At 38.5% G+C, this 19,795-nt stretch overlaps 3 protein-coding genes across 3 annotated transcripts in view; 1 reads left to right on the top strand and 2 right to left on the bottom strand.

Annotated features, from left to right (window-relative positions):
* Positions 1-4,054, bottom strand: part of LOC138748484 (protein PHTF2-like) — a 105,093-nt gene extending 101,039 nt beyond the window's left edge. Inside the window, exon 1 of the mRNA XM_069908770.1 lies at positions 3,974-4,054. The gene's annotated coding sequence lies outside the window, so the exon portion shown is untranslated. The remainder of the gene's footprint in view (positions 1-3,973) is intronic.
* On the top strand, positions 606-5,643 carry LOC138748486 (transmembrane protein 60-like). Its single transcript, XM_069908773.1, has one exon. The coding sequence runs from the start codon at positions 1,124-1,126 to the stop codon at positions 1,520-1,522; it is 399 nt and encodes a 132-aa protein (XP_069764874.1). The 5' UTR covers positions 606-1,123; the 3' UTR covers positions 1,523-5,643.
* Positions 5,644-11,357: 5,714 nt separating this feature from the next.
* Positions 11,358-19,795, bottom strand: part of LOC138748485 (lysine-specific demethylase RSBN1L-like) — a 34,553-nt gene continuing 26,115 nt past the window's right edge. The window contains exons 5-7 of the mRNA XM_069908772.1: positions 16,655-16,822; positions 12,811-12,919; positions 11,358-12,042 (exon numbers count right to left, since the gene is read on the bottom strand). Coding sequence (XP_069764873.1) covers positions 11,548-12,042; positions 12,811-12,919; positions 16,655-16,822 — 772 coding nt within the window. The 3' untranslated portion in view covers positions 11,358-11,547. The remainder of the gene's footprint in view (positions 12,043-12,810; positions 12,920-16,654; positions 16,823-19,795) is intronic.

Raw genomic sequence — 19,795 nt, 5'->3', positions numbered from 1 at the left:
CATTATCGACTGGAATTTGTTTTGCATTTATTATTCAGGTGAAAGCGACATTTTCCAAATTCATTTCTAACTTTTTAAAATATTTTTCCCTCGCGGTGTTTACCCAGTCAAGGTAGCTCGGGAGTAATCATATTCCCATCCTTTAGTTACAACACGAGGTTAAATGATAAAGCATCAATTTATTCTAACGTTAGCACTTGTTTTCAAGATGCAAGGGAGGAGCCTATTGAGGGGTGTTTAGATTGGTGGTGTAGGATTTCAATTTCTGCCCAGTCCACAGCTGAGTTTTCATATGGGTCTCATGATCGGAGCCATCTTATCCACTGCAGCCCTTCCACTTGAAGAAACGTGTGAGCCAGCCACAAGATTTTATAATATGGTTGCCAAACAATTCAGTATGTTTTTCACCAGCCCTCTGTTCCGGTGGCCACGGTCTGCAGACCTCGAAACATCTTCTCATTAAGGGATGACATATATTTTGGGGGCGTGAAATGACTGGGACTGAAGCTGTGGGAATTAATGCAGAAGCTTTTGCATAACGGCACATACGAATCGATTTCAGCCCGTCGTGGGGGGGGGGGGGGGCGCGAACCCGGAAGTGAGTCATATTGATGATTGACAATACGACTCGCAATTCGAACTGGATACATTGGTGACCCGCGATAGAAAAGCACGAATCAGATCACAGCACCGGCGGGGCTTCGGCGTGATGAAAGGACTACGAATTGCTCTTTGACAGCATGGGGGAAGCAAAAGGAGCCGCAGCCTGGAAGAAGCCTTCGGAAATGGAGTGAGGCACACGCGTGAGCTCAAGGTTCGCCCCGCTCGCTGGGGGTGGGGGGACGGACGGAGAGCAGGGATCGCTGGCCGTTTACCCGAATGGGCTTCGCACGGCGTATTTGTAATGTAGCCAAAGGATGACCTGAGTGAGCACTCCGGCGTGCTTCGAGGTGATGGGCTCAGGTGCCTCCATCAGGGATTAAGCCGAGATAACGGCGGTTAACGTCAAGGAAGGGACGGAGCAGAGATCGCCCTGAAATGCAACTTGCAACCACAACGCATTCCCTTCGGCAGAGTGGCTTGCAACATTTCGAGCTGCCAGCCAGCGCTCCGCTCACCTTCGATGAGAATGTCACTGGCGCAAAGGGTTCTGATGACCTGGCTCTTCACTCTACTTTTCCTCATTGTTTTGGTGCTGAAACTGGACGATAAAGCTCCTTGGAACTGGTTCCTCATCTTCATCCCGCTCTGGATTTTTGATGCTATCCTTTTCATCCTGTTGATCGTCAAGGTAATAGGAAGGTGCAAGTCAGGCGACGGCAGAAATGGCACCCACCTCAGGCCGGAGGTTTGGCACTTGTGCGCTCTGCTCTTTAAACTCGGCTTCCAGCTGGCGGTGTGCGCCCGGTTGGAGCAGTTCGTGCACCTCAAGCTCAGCTTCCTTCTGATTCCTCTTTGGTTCTTGCTCATTGGAGCGGTGGTCGATTTGGGGTACAATATCTATTCCATGAGACAAGACTGATCAGTGCGTTCGTGTTTTTACAAAAATTGCCAGTGCCTGCTCCAACATGCGGCGATGACTTGAACTAGCTCGAACAGCCCAGCCAACAAAAAGCGACTATGATAAATCCGAAATAAGACCAGAAAGACAGGCATTTTCAATACTTCTGATTTGGCGAGGCAATTGCTGCTTGTATGACAAGGCAGAGGGAAATTATTGTTTAATCAAGACTTTTAAATCAAAATAACTCTTCGGAACTGCAAATAGCATCACTTCTATTTCCCCAATGCATCCTGTAAAGTTAACGTGGTAGTTTAAGTAAAAAGGAGTGTTTTTTTTAAATATAAAGACTTTGTAAATTAATACATGATCGGTTGCACCACGCCTGTTCTTCTTTTAACAGGCTGCGGTGAAAACATAAAGCGGACCGGTTAACAACAGTACATATTTTCTTTTAATTTAAAAGTTTAATGGAAAATGCTTTGATTATAAAACTCCTGCTGAGTGTAACTTTTAGGCTTTGATTGAGCCAAAGCCACTTAAAACATGAAATAAAGACATAACCCAGGAAATGTTGAAGTCAGGCAGCAGCTCCCGATTGGGGAAATCGTTAACCTGGTTCATGACCATCGGATCTCGGAAAAAGGTGAGAAATCAAACATGTTGCAAGTGGCAGAAAAGGAGATGGGAGAACAGGAATACTTGCATCAAATTTAGAAGTTATCCAATTTAAGGAAAGGGAGCAATATTAAGTTAACAGCTTATCCATACTAATTTTATTTGCAAACTTTAGTAAGCAAGTTATTTCAGTGTAAGTAAATCTACAGTGTTGCCAAACACTTAACTGCATACATTTCTACTTTTAAAATAATAAATTATGCTACACGCTCCATTTTTCTCAGAAACAAACATCCTTAAGTTGGAAAAAGATGTGCTTGATAAACAGAATCAACTATTTAATATGCACCAATAATTGCAAGCTGATTCATGAAGGAAGTAAAAAGAACTAATTGGTCATCACATTGGGAGAATGCTTGTCTGGAGCATAAACACTTCCTACAGGCCAGTTTTGAGAATTGGCACTCATGGAAAAATACATCTCATTCAAAGACAAACATAACATTAGGACACATTTATATAAAAAAAAACAGTTCCTCCCTAAAATTTAAGTTTTGGATTAGGTAAGATATAAAAATGCCACTAATTTCTTGTTTTCAAATACTTGCTACAACTTCCAGAGAAATTTTATAATTTGTAAGTGCTTCCTGTTTTTCAATCTCCCATTTTAAAATTTTCAGTTTGGCCTATAACAAGACTTAAGATGAGTGGACTTGCACTAATTTCAGTAATATGAGATCCACACGTTTTTCCATCTCACATTCAATTATATTTTGATTTGGAGTACTACATAAATCATACAAAATGCATCTTCAATAACTCAACCAACATTATCTGGACTGAAGGACTATTTGAACACTAAGAGGTTAGGCAGCCATTCAGTTTGCTCACCATTCAACCAGATCATGGCCAAAAGCATAGCTAGGGCTTTTCTCTTTGGAGCAAAGGATGATGAGAGGTGACTTCTTATTAGAGATTACAAGATTATGAGAGGGTGGACAGCCAGCACCATTTTCCCAGGATGAGAGATCATGGTCAGTCCAGAGCAGTGTGAAGTGATGAATTTTGGAAGGTCAAACTGAAAGGCAGAGTTCATGGTTAATGGCAGGATTCTTAAAAGAGGGACCTTGGAGTCCAAATCCATTGATCTCTCAAGGTTGCTGTGCAGTTTGATAGCATAGTTAAATGCTTGTGCTATGTTGGCATTCATTAGCCAGGGGGTTGAATTCAAGAGTGGTGAATTAATGTTGCAGTTCTATAAAACTCTGGTTAGACCACAATTGGCATATTGTGTTCAGTTCTGGTTGACTCATTTCAGGAAGGCATGGAAACTAACAGGGAGGGTGCAGATATTTACCAGAATGTTGCCTGGATTAGAGAACTTGTCTTATGAGGTGTTAAAAAGGATAGGGCTTTTCTCTTTGGAGAAAAGAAGGACGAGAAGTGATTTAAATAAAGCTTGACAAGATTATGATAGGCAATAAATAGGGTGTACAGCCAGCACCTTTTTCCCAGGACAAGAGTAGCAAACACCAGAGGACATCTTGTACGAGGGGAGCAAAGTTTAGGGGAGACATCAGGGTTTTTTTTTTTAAACACGATTTGTGGATGCCTGGAATGCTTTGCCTGGGGTGTTGGAGATGGGTGTTACAATAATGATATTTAAAAGATTCTTAGCCAAATTGATGCAAGAAAATTGAGGGTTTATGGGGATGAGGAAGTTTGTGGAGTACATTTATAAAGGTGAGCAAAACATCGTGGGCTGAAGCACCTGCTCAGTGCAGTAATGTTCTATAATTTTCTACAAAATCCCTTTCCTTCCAATTTATTCAATGTAGCATTCGATTCACTTACAAGGATTGTTGCACATTTCTAAAAGGTTGCCTTTGATTCTTTTAAACACCAATGAGCACAGACCTAGCCTGCTCAATCTTTACACTTTGGAAGAGGAAAGTATTGCCAGGACTCCTGACCAGATTGTAAGCAATACCTGAAAGAAAAGGGAAAGACAATCAAATTTAGCTGCAAATTAGAGCCATATGAAGACATATTAGATAGAGGGTATTTGTGTAACTGCAATCCTACTTCAGTAACATCTTAGGGAGATGGAATTAAGACCAAATAAAAAGCTTATTGAACTTAGAATCGGCAAAACAACTGGAAAATATCAATAATCTTGTTCCACCCTCATACAATTATTTTTGTCTGGTCCCCTTTTGAGACCACAGATCTCTTCAATAACAGTCAACTCTCAGCGCAAACTTTGACTGCAAACATTAACACCAGTGATCTGAAAGCATTAGACTGAATCCAAATCCAATACCTATACACAAATATGGCAGAGAATCTGAAAAGGCCATGAATCTAATGTATATTTGTGCATGTTCATGTTTGTTTGTCTGTTCTCCATGCAAATCAATATGGAGCAATCTAGAAATGACCAAGGAGGTTCAGTCGTGGTAGCATTTGATGCTGCATGTCATGACCACATTGAATTTAACCTTTAAGGTCATATAAAGTTCAAAAATGTTTTTTGACCAGCTTGCTCTGACTTGCATCACTGTTTATTATACAAGTATTTACTAGCACTGACTTAACTGTTTACTATAATTGTGGTAACATTTGATGCTGAATGTCATGACCACATTTAATTTAATCTTTAAGGTCATATAAAGTTTTAAAAAATTGAACTTGCACCAGGGACACCTCAATTAATTACAGTATTGCGCATCAATGTACATTCAGAAACCAAACCCAATTCAATATGGGCCCATAAAAGCAAAGCAACATTGGCAGGAGCTCTTCACAAGCCTGTAGAGTTAGACAAAGGAAAAACCAAGAGACAGCAGAGGAACGTTAGTCTCGCCTCGCTATTGATGCTTCCAGACATACAAAGAGCAGGAAACAGAACAGCAGTGATTCGGCCATTTCAGTGTTCAGGCCTCCAGACAGGCAAGGGGCAAGTGGTGGGAAACAACAGCAACACCAGGCCTGCCTCAGTGCTTAGGCCTCCAGACAAACAAAAAGCAGGCAGAAGGTAACAGAAAAGATATACTGTATTTATGCAGAATTACCATGAAACTTTGGAAGTATTGTTTCATCCTGTAGTCAACAACAGTATTTTATTTCCCAGGCAATGCCAGGTATCCTGCTACTAGGAAATAAAAGATAACCAATGTTTTGGGCCTGATACCTTCATCCAATCTTTGTTGACATTAAGCCATCTTGTATTCAGGAAGCAGAAAATTTACTCTTTTTCTTGCATTACACAAATATTTTGGCCTTGTTCCCACCCAGGTGACATAAACCAATTTAACATCAATTATTCATAAAACTTTGGTTATCTAACGTCTAAGGGTTTGGGACAATTTTTTATCAGAAAGCATGAAAGCAGTGTTGGTAGCATGGAAATACCACTTAACAATGGCATAAAATGTTAAATTGTTGGGAGAATGTGATGGGAATGTAATTCCAACTTGTCTAACATAAATAGACATTTAATAAAACCATTGCTGATCTGAGTATTTCCTGCAATTGCTGTCATTAACATTTGCAAGATTCTAATACAACATTTTAGCTCCTCCTTTCTCACAGTCAAGAATCCACCCCCAAAAAACTTTACAGTGATTCAGTACTTGCAGGTCTTTCACTTTAGTTGAGTATATGTGTTTTCAACAATGCACATTCCTCTCTTCCACTGTGGGGAAGCAAAATATTTTAACTTTTTTTACTCAATTTAGATAATCAATCGCTTGTCATTTTATTAATCTCATTCCTCTTGCTGAACTCCTAACATACACAGTACCAAAGTAAAAAAAACCTCAATAAATCAAACCTCAACCAGGCACATTGGACTTGTTGAATTTCAACATTTGAAATCAACAATTTTAGATAATGATTTCAACTAATTAGTTTCAGCATCTTTTTTTTTAAATCACTCCTTTTCAATATATTGCAGACACTTCATCTTCCTCATTTATTCTATATATGAAATCTGGTGTTGAGTCTTTTCAGTTCTCAGGAGAGATTATTAATCCAAAACATGAAGTACACATCTCAGATGTGGCCTTTTATGGTGAATCTTTTGCGCCTAGTTTTTAAATTGAATGCAGAGCAGAAGTTTGCTTTTTGACCAAATTGAAATGGAAATGCTCATCTAAAACACAGCATATTCTCTATATCCTGTGTTTGATGATGCTATCATTAAACATCAAAATTACTGGTGGAAGCCAATATTGCAGGTGCATAGCCCTACATCATATTAACATCAACTGACAAATGATGTGCAAACCAGATGATTTAATGCCAGAGTGAATGCACACTAATCCAAGATGATGGTGCAGAGTACCTATTTGGTCAACAGCACTCCAGTGGGAAGAGTAATGGCAGTATCGAATTAAGGTATTGAGGGGCCTGTTACAAATATTTTAAAGAAGACCTAAATAGTGTCGGCTAGCATATACATGGTGTGGTTTGGGGGAGCACTTACACTGAAGTCCCCTCCCCTCCCAAAACTTAAACATTTTGTAAAAACAAAACTTGTGGCAGCTGGTGGCATACAGGATCAATGGCTGTCTTGGTACCCATAATTCCCCCACGCAGCTGGAACTGCTCTGTGTTTCCCTGGTGCTGACACTGGCAGAGCGATTCCAGCTATGGTGGGGGATAGGGGGGGGGGGGGGGAAATTATGGGTAACCAAGACAGCCATTATTCCTGCATTGAGCAAGCTGCTGAGGATAGTCTGTTAATAACCTCAATTAAATTTAAGGTTAGCGATTTTATCCAATTATCACCTTTAAACGGGGTTATTAACACAGACTATCAGTGGAATCTGATAGCCACTGCATAAAAATGAAAACAAAAAAGTTTCTCATAATTCATAATACATAAACATGGGGGCCCTTAAAATAACAGGGCCCGTAGCATTTGCTACTCTCGCTACAATGTTAATCCGGCCCTGAGTAGTGGGCCAGATCATTCATGATCTACAGAAGTGGTTTTCAAACTTTTTCTTTCCACTCACATACCACCTTAAGTAATCCCTATGCCATGAGTTTTCTGTGATTACTAAAGTGGTATGTGAGTGGAAAGAGAAAGTTTGAAAACCACTCTTTTAATCGTACCTAATTGACTCATTATGTGCAGTTTCATAACTCCAAAGGAAATGACAATTTTTTTCAAGCAAAATATTTCAATAACAATTGGGTCTAGAGCAGTGATTCACAACCTTCCCTTCCCACTTGCATACCACCTTAAGCAATCCCTTGCTGTTCACAGAGCACCCATGGCATAGGGATTACTTAAAGTGGTATATGAGTGGAGAGAAAAAGGTTGAAAATCACTGATCTACAGTCTCTTACGTCTCATGATCAATCTGGTTTGCCACCCATGCTTCCCACCAGCCCAATTAACCCCCCGTTCGTACTTGACATGTATGGCACAAGATTTCGAGGCAGCATGAAACCAAGCTGTAACAGTCATTCCAGTGACATCTGACCCCAATTGCCCACTCCCACAATCTTTCCAGCATGCTACTGTCAAAGATCCAATAACTGCTTTTAAGTAATTATGTGATCAAATATTTTTAAAAAGATGATTTTAAAAAAAAATTAAATTTTATACTCCAATAAGATTTTTTTTTTTAAAAAGGAAACAACCTATTTTTAAAATCTAGGTCATATGTACAAGGCAATATGATCTTTGACAGTTATCCCTGACAAAACTGGGGTCAGATTTTGAAAAAAAAATCTGGACATTAATTGCTCCATCTCTAATTGCCCGTGCCACCTTTTTGAACTGTTGAAGTTGAAGGTACTTCCACAATGCTTTACAAATGTGAAGTCGAGGAATTAGGCACAATAAGGATGAAAGAACAAAAATATATTTCCAAATCTGTATGCTGTGCAATTTAGATGGGAACTGCAGGAGGTGGTGTTTCCATAACACTTGAATCTCATCTTTCTTGGCAGTAGAGATTGTGGGTTTTAGGCCTACTGAAATTGCCTACAACTACAATGTATTATCTAAAATACATTGCAGTTATCTGCCTACGCAAGACTCTTTGTCCTCTATTATGTCAAGCACCTTGAATGTCATTGAATCTGCACTCATCCAGGAGAGCATTTGATCACTTGTGCTTTGCAGATGGAAAGACTATGGAGCATCAAGTGGAAGTCTCTTCATCTCACAGTATTTTTGTGATTGGTCTTACTGAGTTTCTGGTGAACAGTGATCTCCAGAGCATTGGTAGTAGCAGGTAGTTGGATGTCTTCTGTTGGAGATGGTCAACGATACGAATGCTATTCACCTCAATCGACCATGCTCAGCTGCTGGATAAATCTTAGTGAATTCAGCTGCGGACAGCCTAACTGCGGAGTCGTCGTGAATAAACTGAATAATGTGCAATTATCAAACATCACAACTTCTGAACCTATGAAAGAAGAAAATAATGATGAAGTAGAAGATCACTGGCCAAGAATAATGTCCTGAAGAACTGGTACTTTGATGATCAACCTCCAACAATTATTTTAATTTTCCTGTGTGAGTTTAAACACCAAATATTGTTTTTCTCTTGACCACTGTTGACTTATTTTACCATTCTTTTTTTGATGCCACATATTTATTACATTCAGATGATTTGACTTGTAGAAAGGACAGCAATGATATTAAAACATTACAGCAAACAGGCCTCTTTAGTCTTTTTAGTCTGTGCTGAACTATTTTTCTGCCTAATCCCATTGACCTGTACTCAGTTCAAAACCCTTCATACTTCTTCCATCCATAAATCAGCCCAAATTCTTCTTAAATGTTAAAATTGAGCCTGCATTCACCATTTTAGCTGGCATCTTGTTCTACTCCTGAAGAAGATCCCCCTCATGTTGCCCCAAAACTTTTCCTCTTTCATTCTTAACCCATGTCCTCTGGTTTGAATCTCACCAACCCTCAGTGGAAAAAGCCTATCGACATTTACTCAGTCTATCTCCCTCATAATTTAAAATATCTCCATCAAATCTCCCCTCATTCTACTGTGCACCAGGGAATAAAGTCCGAACCTGTTTAACCTTTCCCTGTAACTCAGTTCCTCAAGTCTGGGCAACCCAATAGTAAATCTTCTCTGCACTCTCTCTCTCATCGGGATAAGTTGTTTTCTGGCAAGGATGTACGAGGTAAGGAGGATCTTTAAAGGCAAGGTTATCAGGCATATGGAACCTTGGTTTTTGAGGGATATTGGGGTTCTAGTTCCAAAGAAGAGAGGTGTATAGCAGGTATAGTCTACATGGAGCCAATGAGGTATGTGAGAAATAGAAAAAGCTTCAAGAAAGAAATCATGAAGGCTAAAAGACACGAGGTTGCTTTGGAAGACAATGTGAAGACCTCTTTACAGGTTCCATGACCCTGTTTTTCTTACTTCCCACAACTCTGTGCCCATTTCCTGAGTGAATACTAATGAAAAAAAAACACATTTTAAGAGCCCCTCCATCTCTATGATTCCATACAAAGCCAGTCACTCTGATCTTCAAAGGGACCAATTTTGACCCTATCCTTTTGCTCTAAATAGACCTGTAGAAACCCATAGGATTTCCCTTTACGTTGTCTGCCAAAGCAACTTCATGTCTTCTTTTAGCCTTCATGATTTATTTCTTGAAGTTTTTCCTTGCATTTTCTATACTTCTCACATACCTCATTGGTTCCATGTAGGCTATAACTGTTATACACCTCTCTTCTGAACCAGAACCCCAATATCCATCAAAAACCAAGGTTTCTTATACCGGATAACCTTGCCTTTAAAGGTCCTCCACTTACCTCACACATCCTTGCCAGAAAACAACATATCCTAATTCATGCATTCCAGATCCTTTCTCATTTCCTCAAAATTGGCCTTTCTCCAATTTAGAATCACAACCTGAGGCCCAGACCTATCCTTCCCCATAATTAACTTGAAGCTAATGGCATTATGTTCACTGGATCAAAAATGTACCCCTACACATAATCTGTCACCTCACCTGCCTCATTCCTTAATAGCAGATCCAGTATTGCACTCTCTGTAGTTGGTACCTCTATATATTGATTTAGAAAACTATACTGAACAGATTTGACTATCTCCAAGCCATCCAACCCTTTTACAGTGTGGGAGTCCCAGTCAATATGTGGAAAGTTGAAATCTCCTACTATCACATCCTTGTTTCTTGCAGCTGTTTGCTATCTCTCTACAGATTTGCTCCTCCAATTCTCATTGATTATTCGCTGGTTGATACAGACACCTGAAGCCCTCCCTCCTGCACCATGTCTTTAGCCACATGCATTATCTTCCTCATCCTTCCTACCCATGACCCCTGACATCTGGGTGCTCACCCTCCCTCCTGAGAACGCCGTGAACCCAATCTACGATACATCGAATCCTGGCACCAGAGAGGCAACATACCATCCAGGATACTCCATCTCTTCCACAGAACCTCTTATCTGTCCCCCTAACTATGGAATCCCCTATTATTATAAAGTGGCTTTGGGCTATTGATTTACAGAATAACCCATAAAAATAAAATGTACTATGTAGCAGAGATCAAATCCTTAAGCTTTAAACAGTTTACAAATACTTAATAAAAGCAGCGATCCTTGTATTTTGGCTTCAAAGGGGCACTGGTACTTCACTGTCTTGGAGAACACCACATAATGAATTCCTTTATTTTAAAATCTAGAATATGATAACTTGCACTCAATTCCTTTCTCTCTCCCCCTGGGAGAGAAACAAAAGGAAATTTGGATTTGTCTGTATGGTTACACAAACTTCATTACATCTACATTAGGTGAAATAAAATAATGTCGGTGTAGAACAGCCAAAGGCTAGTACAATTGATGCTTAAATATATATATATATATATATATATAAAAGAAACATCAAAGTACACTGAACCTTTATTAAGTGGTTCAGAATTTAGTTTGAAATCACACTACATAATTATAATAAAAATGTATTTACACTATGTGTTGACACAAATATCAAACTTGCAACTAGTTTGACATAAGCTCTATGGATAAGCTTGAATTCAGAAACAATTTTGGCTCAGCTTACAAAAAGTATATGCTGGAGTCAAATCTGCTTCTTTCTGCACTACTTTTTTATCTAAAAATAAAAAAGTATTTTTTTTTTAAAAACTATTTTCCCCCATTTCATCTTCAGTGTGTCAGTGCACCCACCCCCTTAGTGCTGTTATATTTCAGTTATGGACAGGCACTGAGGAATGTTACAAAGCTACATGTATTTTTCTATCCCATCATGTAACAGTCTTAAGAACAGTAACAAGCTTGTCTCACAGAGCTTACATAAGCAAGAACATATTTTTGTACGTCACACCATTGTTTTAAGATGCATTTAAAAAAAATAAAAGCTCCAAGGAATATACACATGTCAGTAAGAAAAGTTGTGTAGCTAGTCATGCATATCTGTGTTCACTGTGAGTAGCTGCTCTCCATCTCCACGGTCAGTTTTAGTATTTGAACACGCTAGACCTTTTGCTTCAGCTACATATTGTGATTCAGTGCTTCCAGACTCCACTTCCATTTCTGAGAGCTCTGTGATATTAAGTTCCATGTTCAGTTCTTCATGCTTTGCTCTTACAGCAGTAACATCAGTACTCTGCTTTTTGTCCTCGGTCTCTATTTTGATAACTGGGCACTTGGTGTCTGCTGGTAATTCTGAGTCTTCAGATGCACAATCTTGAGCAGGTGCTTCTCCTGCATCGGGATGATATTGTTTTAACCTTATGTGCCACGCTAAGCTGCATACTGCAGAGACAGTCTTGAATTGGTGTACAACGTTCCGAGGAATGAAATATACATCATTGTCGTACAGTTGAATTCTAGCATAACGAATACCCTCTCTTCTTATCTGGTTGAGCTTTGCATCATCTACCCACTGAACACACTAAAAATACGAAAACAGAGTCCAGGAATTAAAATGATAAAACAGGTTCAGCAATTACATTTGCATACATGAAATATATCAACTCTTTAGTTCCTGGCATACACAAGCTGAAGTACTGTTGGCCCTTTCTCCCCTAGCTTCCCAGTAGATTAATAATTTTAATTTAATTTTAAAAAAATGTAATCGTACAGCACGGTAACAAGCCCTTTCTGGCCATAAGCCCATGGCACCAATTGACCTACAACCCCTGTATGTTTTTGAATAATCCCTTCGCCTAGCGAGAAGAAATGAACATTTTATCAGCAACGTTACGAGGTTTTATTCTTTATTGGTTCCACATTCCCCAGCCTCTATCCTCAAGGAACCTTACCACCCAGGCCATGCCCTCTTCACACTGCTACCATTGGCAAAAAGGTACAGGAGCCTGAAGACGAACATTCAGTGGCACAAAGACAGCTTCTTCACTCTGCCATCAGATTCCTCAATGAACTACAGACACCACCTTACTTTGATTTTTTCTTGCATTTTTTAATTTGTTTTGGAAGGTGGTTTATATCAATGTTTGCATTTATGCCATAAAACAATTTTTATGACATGTTCATGACAATAAATTCTGATTCACTGAGAAAAAGTGAAAACACACATTATAAAACAAATGCAAATAATCACTTGGAAAGTTGACTTTTGGATTCTACTTTAGAGAACTTTAAAATTCATTGTAAATGTTAATTGAAAATATACCCCTTTTGGTTATTTAAATTGAATTACCTGAGACAATGGTGGTTCGTGCAAATCTAACTGCAACCTCTGCACCACGTCCAAGAAGTCTTCTGAATGAAAACAAATCACATCTTTGGTTATACGAGGTTGTTCAGACCTGAAAAAGGGAAAATAAAAATTATGAAATGGATCTCATTGAGCCAAATCAGTGCTTAGGCACTTGTTCTGAAGGATGCCGCTTTGGTTCAATGTCAGTTGGTGTCTGTGTCCACTTGCTGAATGCGTGGCATTATTGGTAGCAACATGGAATTTAGATCTGACTTCACAGGAAATAAGTGCAGATCACAGAACAGCCACACATTTTTCAACTCAATTAATTACTCAACACTGCTGAAGATTGCTTCCTTCTCAACAGATCCTTCAATTATCAACCCCAAAACACTTTCAGAAGACATTTGTACCCATCAATAGTTCATCTCACTGAAATAAGTCACCATGAATACCAGTAATTTTGCTCTTGGTGAAAAGTCCGAGCTCCTGAGTCTTCATTGAAAATTCATAACCTGTTCGATATGCATTTGAATGGATAGATTAGATTAGAAATGGAATCATTTAGCTAATCTTTTGTTTGTCAAAGGCACATAGACACTGAAAAATAGTGTTAAAGGGAAAGAAATTCTCTGCACTAAGCTATTCCCTTTTAATAACGGCATATTTACTTCTAATAATGTTACTTCTAATTAATCTCAAAGTATTGTTCTTCAGCAAACAACATAGAAAAACTCAAAAGGTACAAATGCATTTGAACATTTGTTAATCTATTTTCTAAAACTGTTACAAAAGAAAACAAAATGGAACTGCTTAAAGAACTCAGCAGGTTGAGCAGCATCTGTGGGGGAGGGGAAAGAGAGAAAGGGTATTGTCAATATTTCCCCCACCCCCAACTTTAGATGCTGCTCTATCTCCTCCAACAGAATGATTTTTTTTGCTCCATAAGATTTAGGATCAGAATTAGGCTACTCAGCCCATTGAGTCTAGTCTGCCATTCAAATTAGAGCTGATATATTTTTCCATTCAACCCCATTCTCCTGCCATCTCCCTTTAATCTTTGGCACCCAGACTAATCAAAAACCCAACAACCTCTGCTCACATCCACGTGTCTCCATTAGACGAGTCAGCAGCAATGAATGAAGTTTGTCCATGGAATTTACAGATTGCATTTGATACACATTTGATACACATTTGATACACTCCTCTTTATGCTTTTACAAAGAAAACGGTGTTCACTTTCATGAAAGGTTTTTTCACTTTTCTGAAAAAGCAGCCAGTGGGGCTGTCAAAACACACTGTCTTCCAGATTCTGGTAAGTGAAACTACACTGTACATACATTATTTGTACTTTATATACACTGTGTTTATCACATCATTTCTGCTTTAGTGTTATTTTAGGTTTTATATGATTTGGTGGGTTATTTTTTGGGGGTCTGGCAACACTCAAAAAAAGTTCCCATAGAAATCAATGGTAATAACTGTACCTCACCCTACAGAAATTACACCAATATAAGCCTGAATTATCAGAGAAGTGTTTTAGGTGTGGTGTAGAGGTTGGTTCCTTTTTTTTTAAAACATTCTACCTGGCTTTGCAATAAGGTGAGGCCCTTCTGGTATGATTTCTGCGACACCCTATCCAAGATCACGGAATCACGTTTAGAGAATTCCAAACATTCACTACTCTCTGGGAAAAAATATTTTTCCTCATCTCTGTCCTAAATCTACTCCCCTGAATCTTGAGACTGTGTCTTCTCGTTTTAGTTTCCCCGGCCAGCTCAAAAAACCTTCCTACATCTATCCTATCCATACCCTTCATAATCCTATAGGTTTCTATAAAATCTCCTCTCATTCTTCTGAACTTGAGTGAATACAATCCTCGACGATTTAATCTTTCATCACAAGTCAACCCCTTCATCCCAGGGATCAACCTAGTAAACCTCCTCTGGACCGTCTCCAAAGCCAGGATATCCTTCTTCAAATATGGAGACAGAACTGGGCACAGTATTCCAGGTGCAGTCTCACCAGTACCTTATACAGTTGCAACATTATCTCCCTACTCCTGAATTCAATTCCTCTAGCAATGAAGGCCAACATTCCATTTGCCTTCTTAATAACCTGCTGCACCTGCAACCTAACCTTTTGCAATTCATGCACAAGCACTCCCAAGTCCCTCTGCACAACAGCATGCTGTAGTTTTTCACCCTTTAAATAATATTCAGCTCTTTTATTTTTCTTGCCAAAGTGGATAACCTCATACTTACTAACATTGTACTCCATCTGCCAGACCTTTGCCCACTCATCCAGCTTTACTATATCCCTCTGCAGACTCTCCACATCCTCATTACAATTTGTTCTTCCACTCAATTTGGTGTCATCTGCAAACTTGGCTACACCACATTTTGTCCCCTCCTCCAAGTCATCAATGTAAATGATGAAGAGTTGTGGACCTAACACTGACCCCTGCAGCACCCCACTTACCACTCTCTGCCAACCTGAAAAACTCCCATTTATCCCGACTCTCTGCCTCCTGACAGACAACCAATTTTCAATCCAGGCCAATATACTTCCCCGGACTCCACTTTCCTGTAACTTACTGATAAGTCTCTTGTGCGGCACCTTATCAAGCACTTTTTGGAAATCCAAATATACAACGTCAACCTGTTCCCCTCTATCCACCGCACCCATTAATATCCTCAAAGAATCCTAACAAGTTTGTCAAACAAGATCTTCCCTTTCTAAAACCATGCTGCGTCTGCCTGATTGAACCCTTTCGTTCCAAAAGTTCCACTATTTCACTATTTAGAGCATACAGGTATCTCGCTGGTGCCAACATAGGGTTAAGATTGCTACTGGCTAGCCAGTAGTCCTCTATAAAGATGTTAACACTCTGGTATTAATGTGTGTCCGTGTGTTTTACTGTACGCACTGACAATGCGATTTTTCTTGTGCTTGTTTTTCTTCGTCTTTCTCTGTTAAATAGGACGTACAGAGGAGAGGAGGGAAAGGTTCTCTAGATATTTTGTATTTGGTATGATTGTCAAATATATTTTAAATGATAAATATTACAAAAAATAAATTAATGGTAATCACTTCTTCACTTTACGTCATCTCAGCTCACGAAAGGTTCTGTAGGGATGCTCTAGTTATGTAAAGCAGGGTATACCTGTACATGCAAAAATGATGCTATACTTCCTACAGATTTTTAAAGCAAATTTACTACCTATGTTTTCATAACTTATATACTTAACAGTATTTAAGTAATACAAATACAGTAGAAGTCCTAAAACCTAGACTGCTCAGGGATTGGGTTGGTCCGGATTTTCAGATTTTCTGGATTCTCGAGCAGTACTTTTAACATTCAAATTTAAGGACTAATAAATGATAGGTAAATTTTAATAGTTTATTAATTAGCAAATACAGCATGCTTCATTTTTCAAAACAAGTAGTTTTATAAAAAAATAAAGTCAACACTTGACAAAAATAGAATTTTTTTTTCACTCCAAAAAAGAAAATGTAATGCTTAATGTTTAAAAATGAACATTGTAAAAGAAAAATTAATTTCTTTCTAATAAGATTACCTGTACTAAGGATGGTCACTTGTTGCTGTGCATCTGTGACGTTTACGAATGCATGTAGGCATACAAAAGCCTGTTAAATTTTAAAAGTTTGAGAGTTTTAAAAAAGTCTGGATTCTCAGGTGGTCCGGATTTCTGGCATCCGGATTTTTGGACTTTTACTGTATGGACATAAACACCTCAGTAACTAAAGATAAATATTTTTCTGCAACTTTTATAATTAACAGCATATAGTGCACCTAATCAAATGTTATTAATTCACATACCAATCTCCACACTGTACAGCTTTCAACACGCCAACAGCTGCTGTAGTCTGCCGCTCAAATCCTTGTCCAATGTGATCTGCATGGGCTCGAGTCCTATCCTCAAAGAGCATTTCACGTGGCTCACTTGCACGAGGTAGATACTGTAAGTTTTTTATTTCATTGGTCGTTCTAAAGGAAGTGATAAGAGTTAAATGTAAAATTTGGCCAATTTACAGGTTTTTTTTTACCCAGTTAGTGGGTTTTGCCATTTGCACAGAAAGTGCAGGTCTTCAAAACCAAGGAAATGGAAGGCAGGAAGAGAAACAAGTCAGTAACATATTAGTACTAAACCCAAATGACAGTCCAAGTCAAAAGATGGCAATTTAAGCTGTATGCAGTATTTTTGAGCCATGTCCCCTTATTACAGCATTGGTTTACTCCCAATATTTTTCACTTGTAATCATTCTGCAAGAAGGCACATTACTATGTATGAAGCCAGCTCTTGAGAGTGGAAAATTCAGATGTGCACAATCACTTGTAGTCGAATAAAAGAAAAACAATTTATAGTGGTATGCCTTTAAAAGAATGGATTAGATTTTTCAGGTGGGCAAAACATCATTTTTACAGCATTAAGAGTGGCTGCAATTCTTATAGAAACCCCAAAGTGTATGAAGCAAATGCAATCACTTGGAGCTTAAGTGCTGAATGCTTAATTACCCAAGGGAAACTGCTAAAGAACAACACATTGAATAACCAACACAAAAGTTTATGAACATATCCAGTATTAATGAAAGTCAAAATAATGTCAGCAATGAGGCTCATTACAAATATTAAAAGGAATTAAGAATTCAAAAATATGATTAACCTCTTGAAAGCAAATTATGCCTTTCCAGTGGTTGGTCTGGAATTAACAACCAAAAATCTAGGATACCCTTTCAGTCTCAGTAACAACGCAATAGGATAGGACTTGAGCCCATACTTTCATCAAGGCAAAATACTTCTCAGTGCTTTTCTTTTTGAAAAAAGAAAACAAGAAAGCACCAAGAGGAATTATTTGCATAAGAGAAAGTGGCTTTTATATACTGAGCCCAACTTTCTTTGTCCTCCATCATTTAATATCTCTGGTTAACTCAAATCTACCACACTTAAATTTAAAATCATTCATGAAAGAATTCCAAATGTATTCTAAATTTTATATACAAGATAGTTTTTAAATTTCAGTCCTGAAAGGAATTGTTCTAATTTATTTGACCATGACCCCATGTCCCAGATTTTTCAGCAGGCAATAATAGTTTCTATTTAACCCAATATTGTAATAGTTTCTGCTACATAATTTGTTTTAACTCTTGGCTTCCAACTAATAACAATCCTTGTTAATGCACTTCCAGCCATTCTCGACCTTTTATCAGCTATGACCTCCCTAAGATTCTGCTCAAAGCTTAAGGATCCTCCTTCCTTGTGAAGTGGTCAAATTTTGGTACCTTCTGTACTTCTCTCTTACCAATTACATAAAAAAATTAAAAATATTTATGTAACAGGAGATGAAAAGAAAACAAGGCTATTACTAAAATAAGCCGTGGCCGCTGCTGAGAATGGTTGAACCCAAAGATCCTGGTAAAGTGTGAGTGTGTTCCAGAATATTCTCTCCATTCTTTCCAAATTGTTTCAAGTATTCTGGTAAAAATTAGGGATTTATGACTATTTATCTATTCTCCTTCAAATATTATGGCCAATATTAAATTATCCATTATGATCAGTTGATACAGTATATACCCATCCATTGAAGTTTAATCTTTATCTCATGGACCCAGAAATCTCTTGGGTCTTCTAATCTTTCTAGCTTTTCATTATTTAAAAGCTTTTAATAACTTTACCTTTCTTCAAGTTACTAATCAATATTTATGAAGTTAGCCATAACACCAATCTCTTTTTCCAGACGCCTCCAGAACTTTCTGTCACTGCAGAATCCCATCCTGGCAACCAATTCTATTACATAGATTTAATAACCAGACTATTATTGAATCATTTATACTTACATGCCGTAAGATTTAGCCAACTTGGAGATTACACGTGATACAAATATCACTCGTAACCACAGCTAATAAGAGATTGCTCAAGCTAATAATCCGAAACTGAACCAGCCGTACAAATACTCTGCTAAATGACTTGTCCTGACAAAATCTTTCTACCAATCTTGTCACTCAAGTCAGGAATACTCTCCACTTGCATATGAGCAGTTTTAACACGGACATAGTTCAGGATCAAACATGTTTCTCCCCCCACCCCCCAATCGCAGTGTCACATTGTGTACCATCTAAAAAATGGTCTGCAGTCACTTGCCAAAAATAGTCTGGCAGCTCCACCAAAACTCCCACCAGAACCTGCTTGGGTGGTGCCACAACAGCAATCTTTTTCTCACTGTCATTAAGGAGCTCATTGCTGATTTTAGGAAGGAAAGGTGAGGGACCACACACCTGTGTGCTTTGATGAGGGAGAGAGGGTTAGAACATTCAAGAATAGGTACTGTTGGTTTTTAAAAAAAAAATTAAGTACTTATTTGGCTGCAGCAAGTAAGAATTTTGGTAAATACGTACATTGTAAAAGGGACATGACGATAAGCTCATCATCGTCAGGAAGGAAAAGGATCCCAAATTTGTAGGAACAGCACCATCTACAGGTTCCCTCTTGACATGGAAGTGTACAGTAAAACCTGTTATCTGGAATTCAAGCAACCAACAGCCTCAAGCATCACGGAAAATAACTAGGTAAAAAATACGGAAATTTAAAATTGGCACACCTTGCCGTTAATTCGCCAATCCTCGGATTTAAACCTGACTGCAGCAAATTGGGAGTACCTTCACCCAAACTTCTGCAGCAATTCAAGGTGATATCTTACCAACATCTCATCCCCCAAAATATAAATGCACAATACAGGCTCCATATACACAGATGTAAGTCACTTCATTCTTAATGTGCCAAAAATGTCAACCTTAATTCACCCAATCCTTTACTTGAGTGTCCAAGAATATAGCTTCCTTGGTTTTGAGCAACATGTTCCATTTGTTTTGCAAACTGCATTCATCAATACAAATTCCATAATTTTAAAAATGACTGTTAGCTTTTACACAAAAAATAAATAGTTGAGTGTTGTTTCACTAAAGT

The sequence above is a fragment of the Narcine bancroftii genome, chromosome 13 (assembly GCF_036971445.1).
Source record: "Narcine bancroftii isolate sNarBan1 chromosome 13, sNarBan1.hap1, whole genome shotgun sequence".
Classification (NCBI taxonomy): domain Eukaryota; kingdom Metazoa; phylum Chordata; class Chondrichthyes; order Torpediniformes; family Narcinidae; genus Narcine; species Narcine bancroftii.
This window is presented reverse-complemented; position numbering and strand designations above follow the sequence as displayed.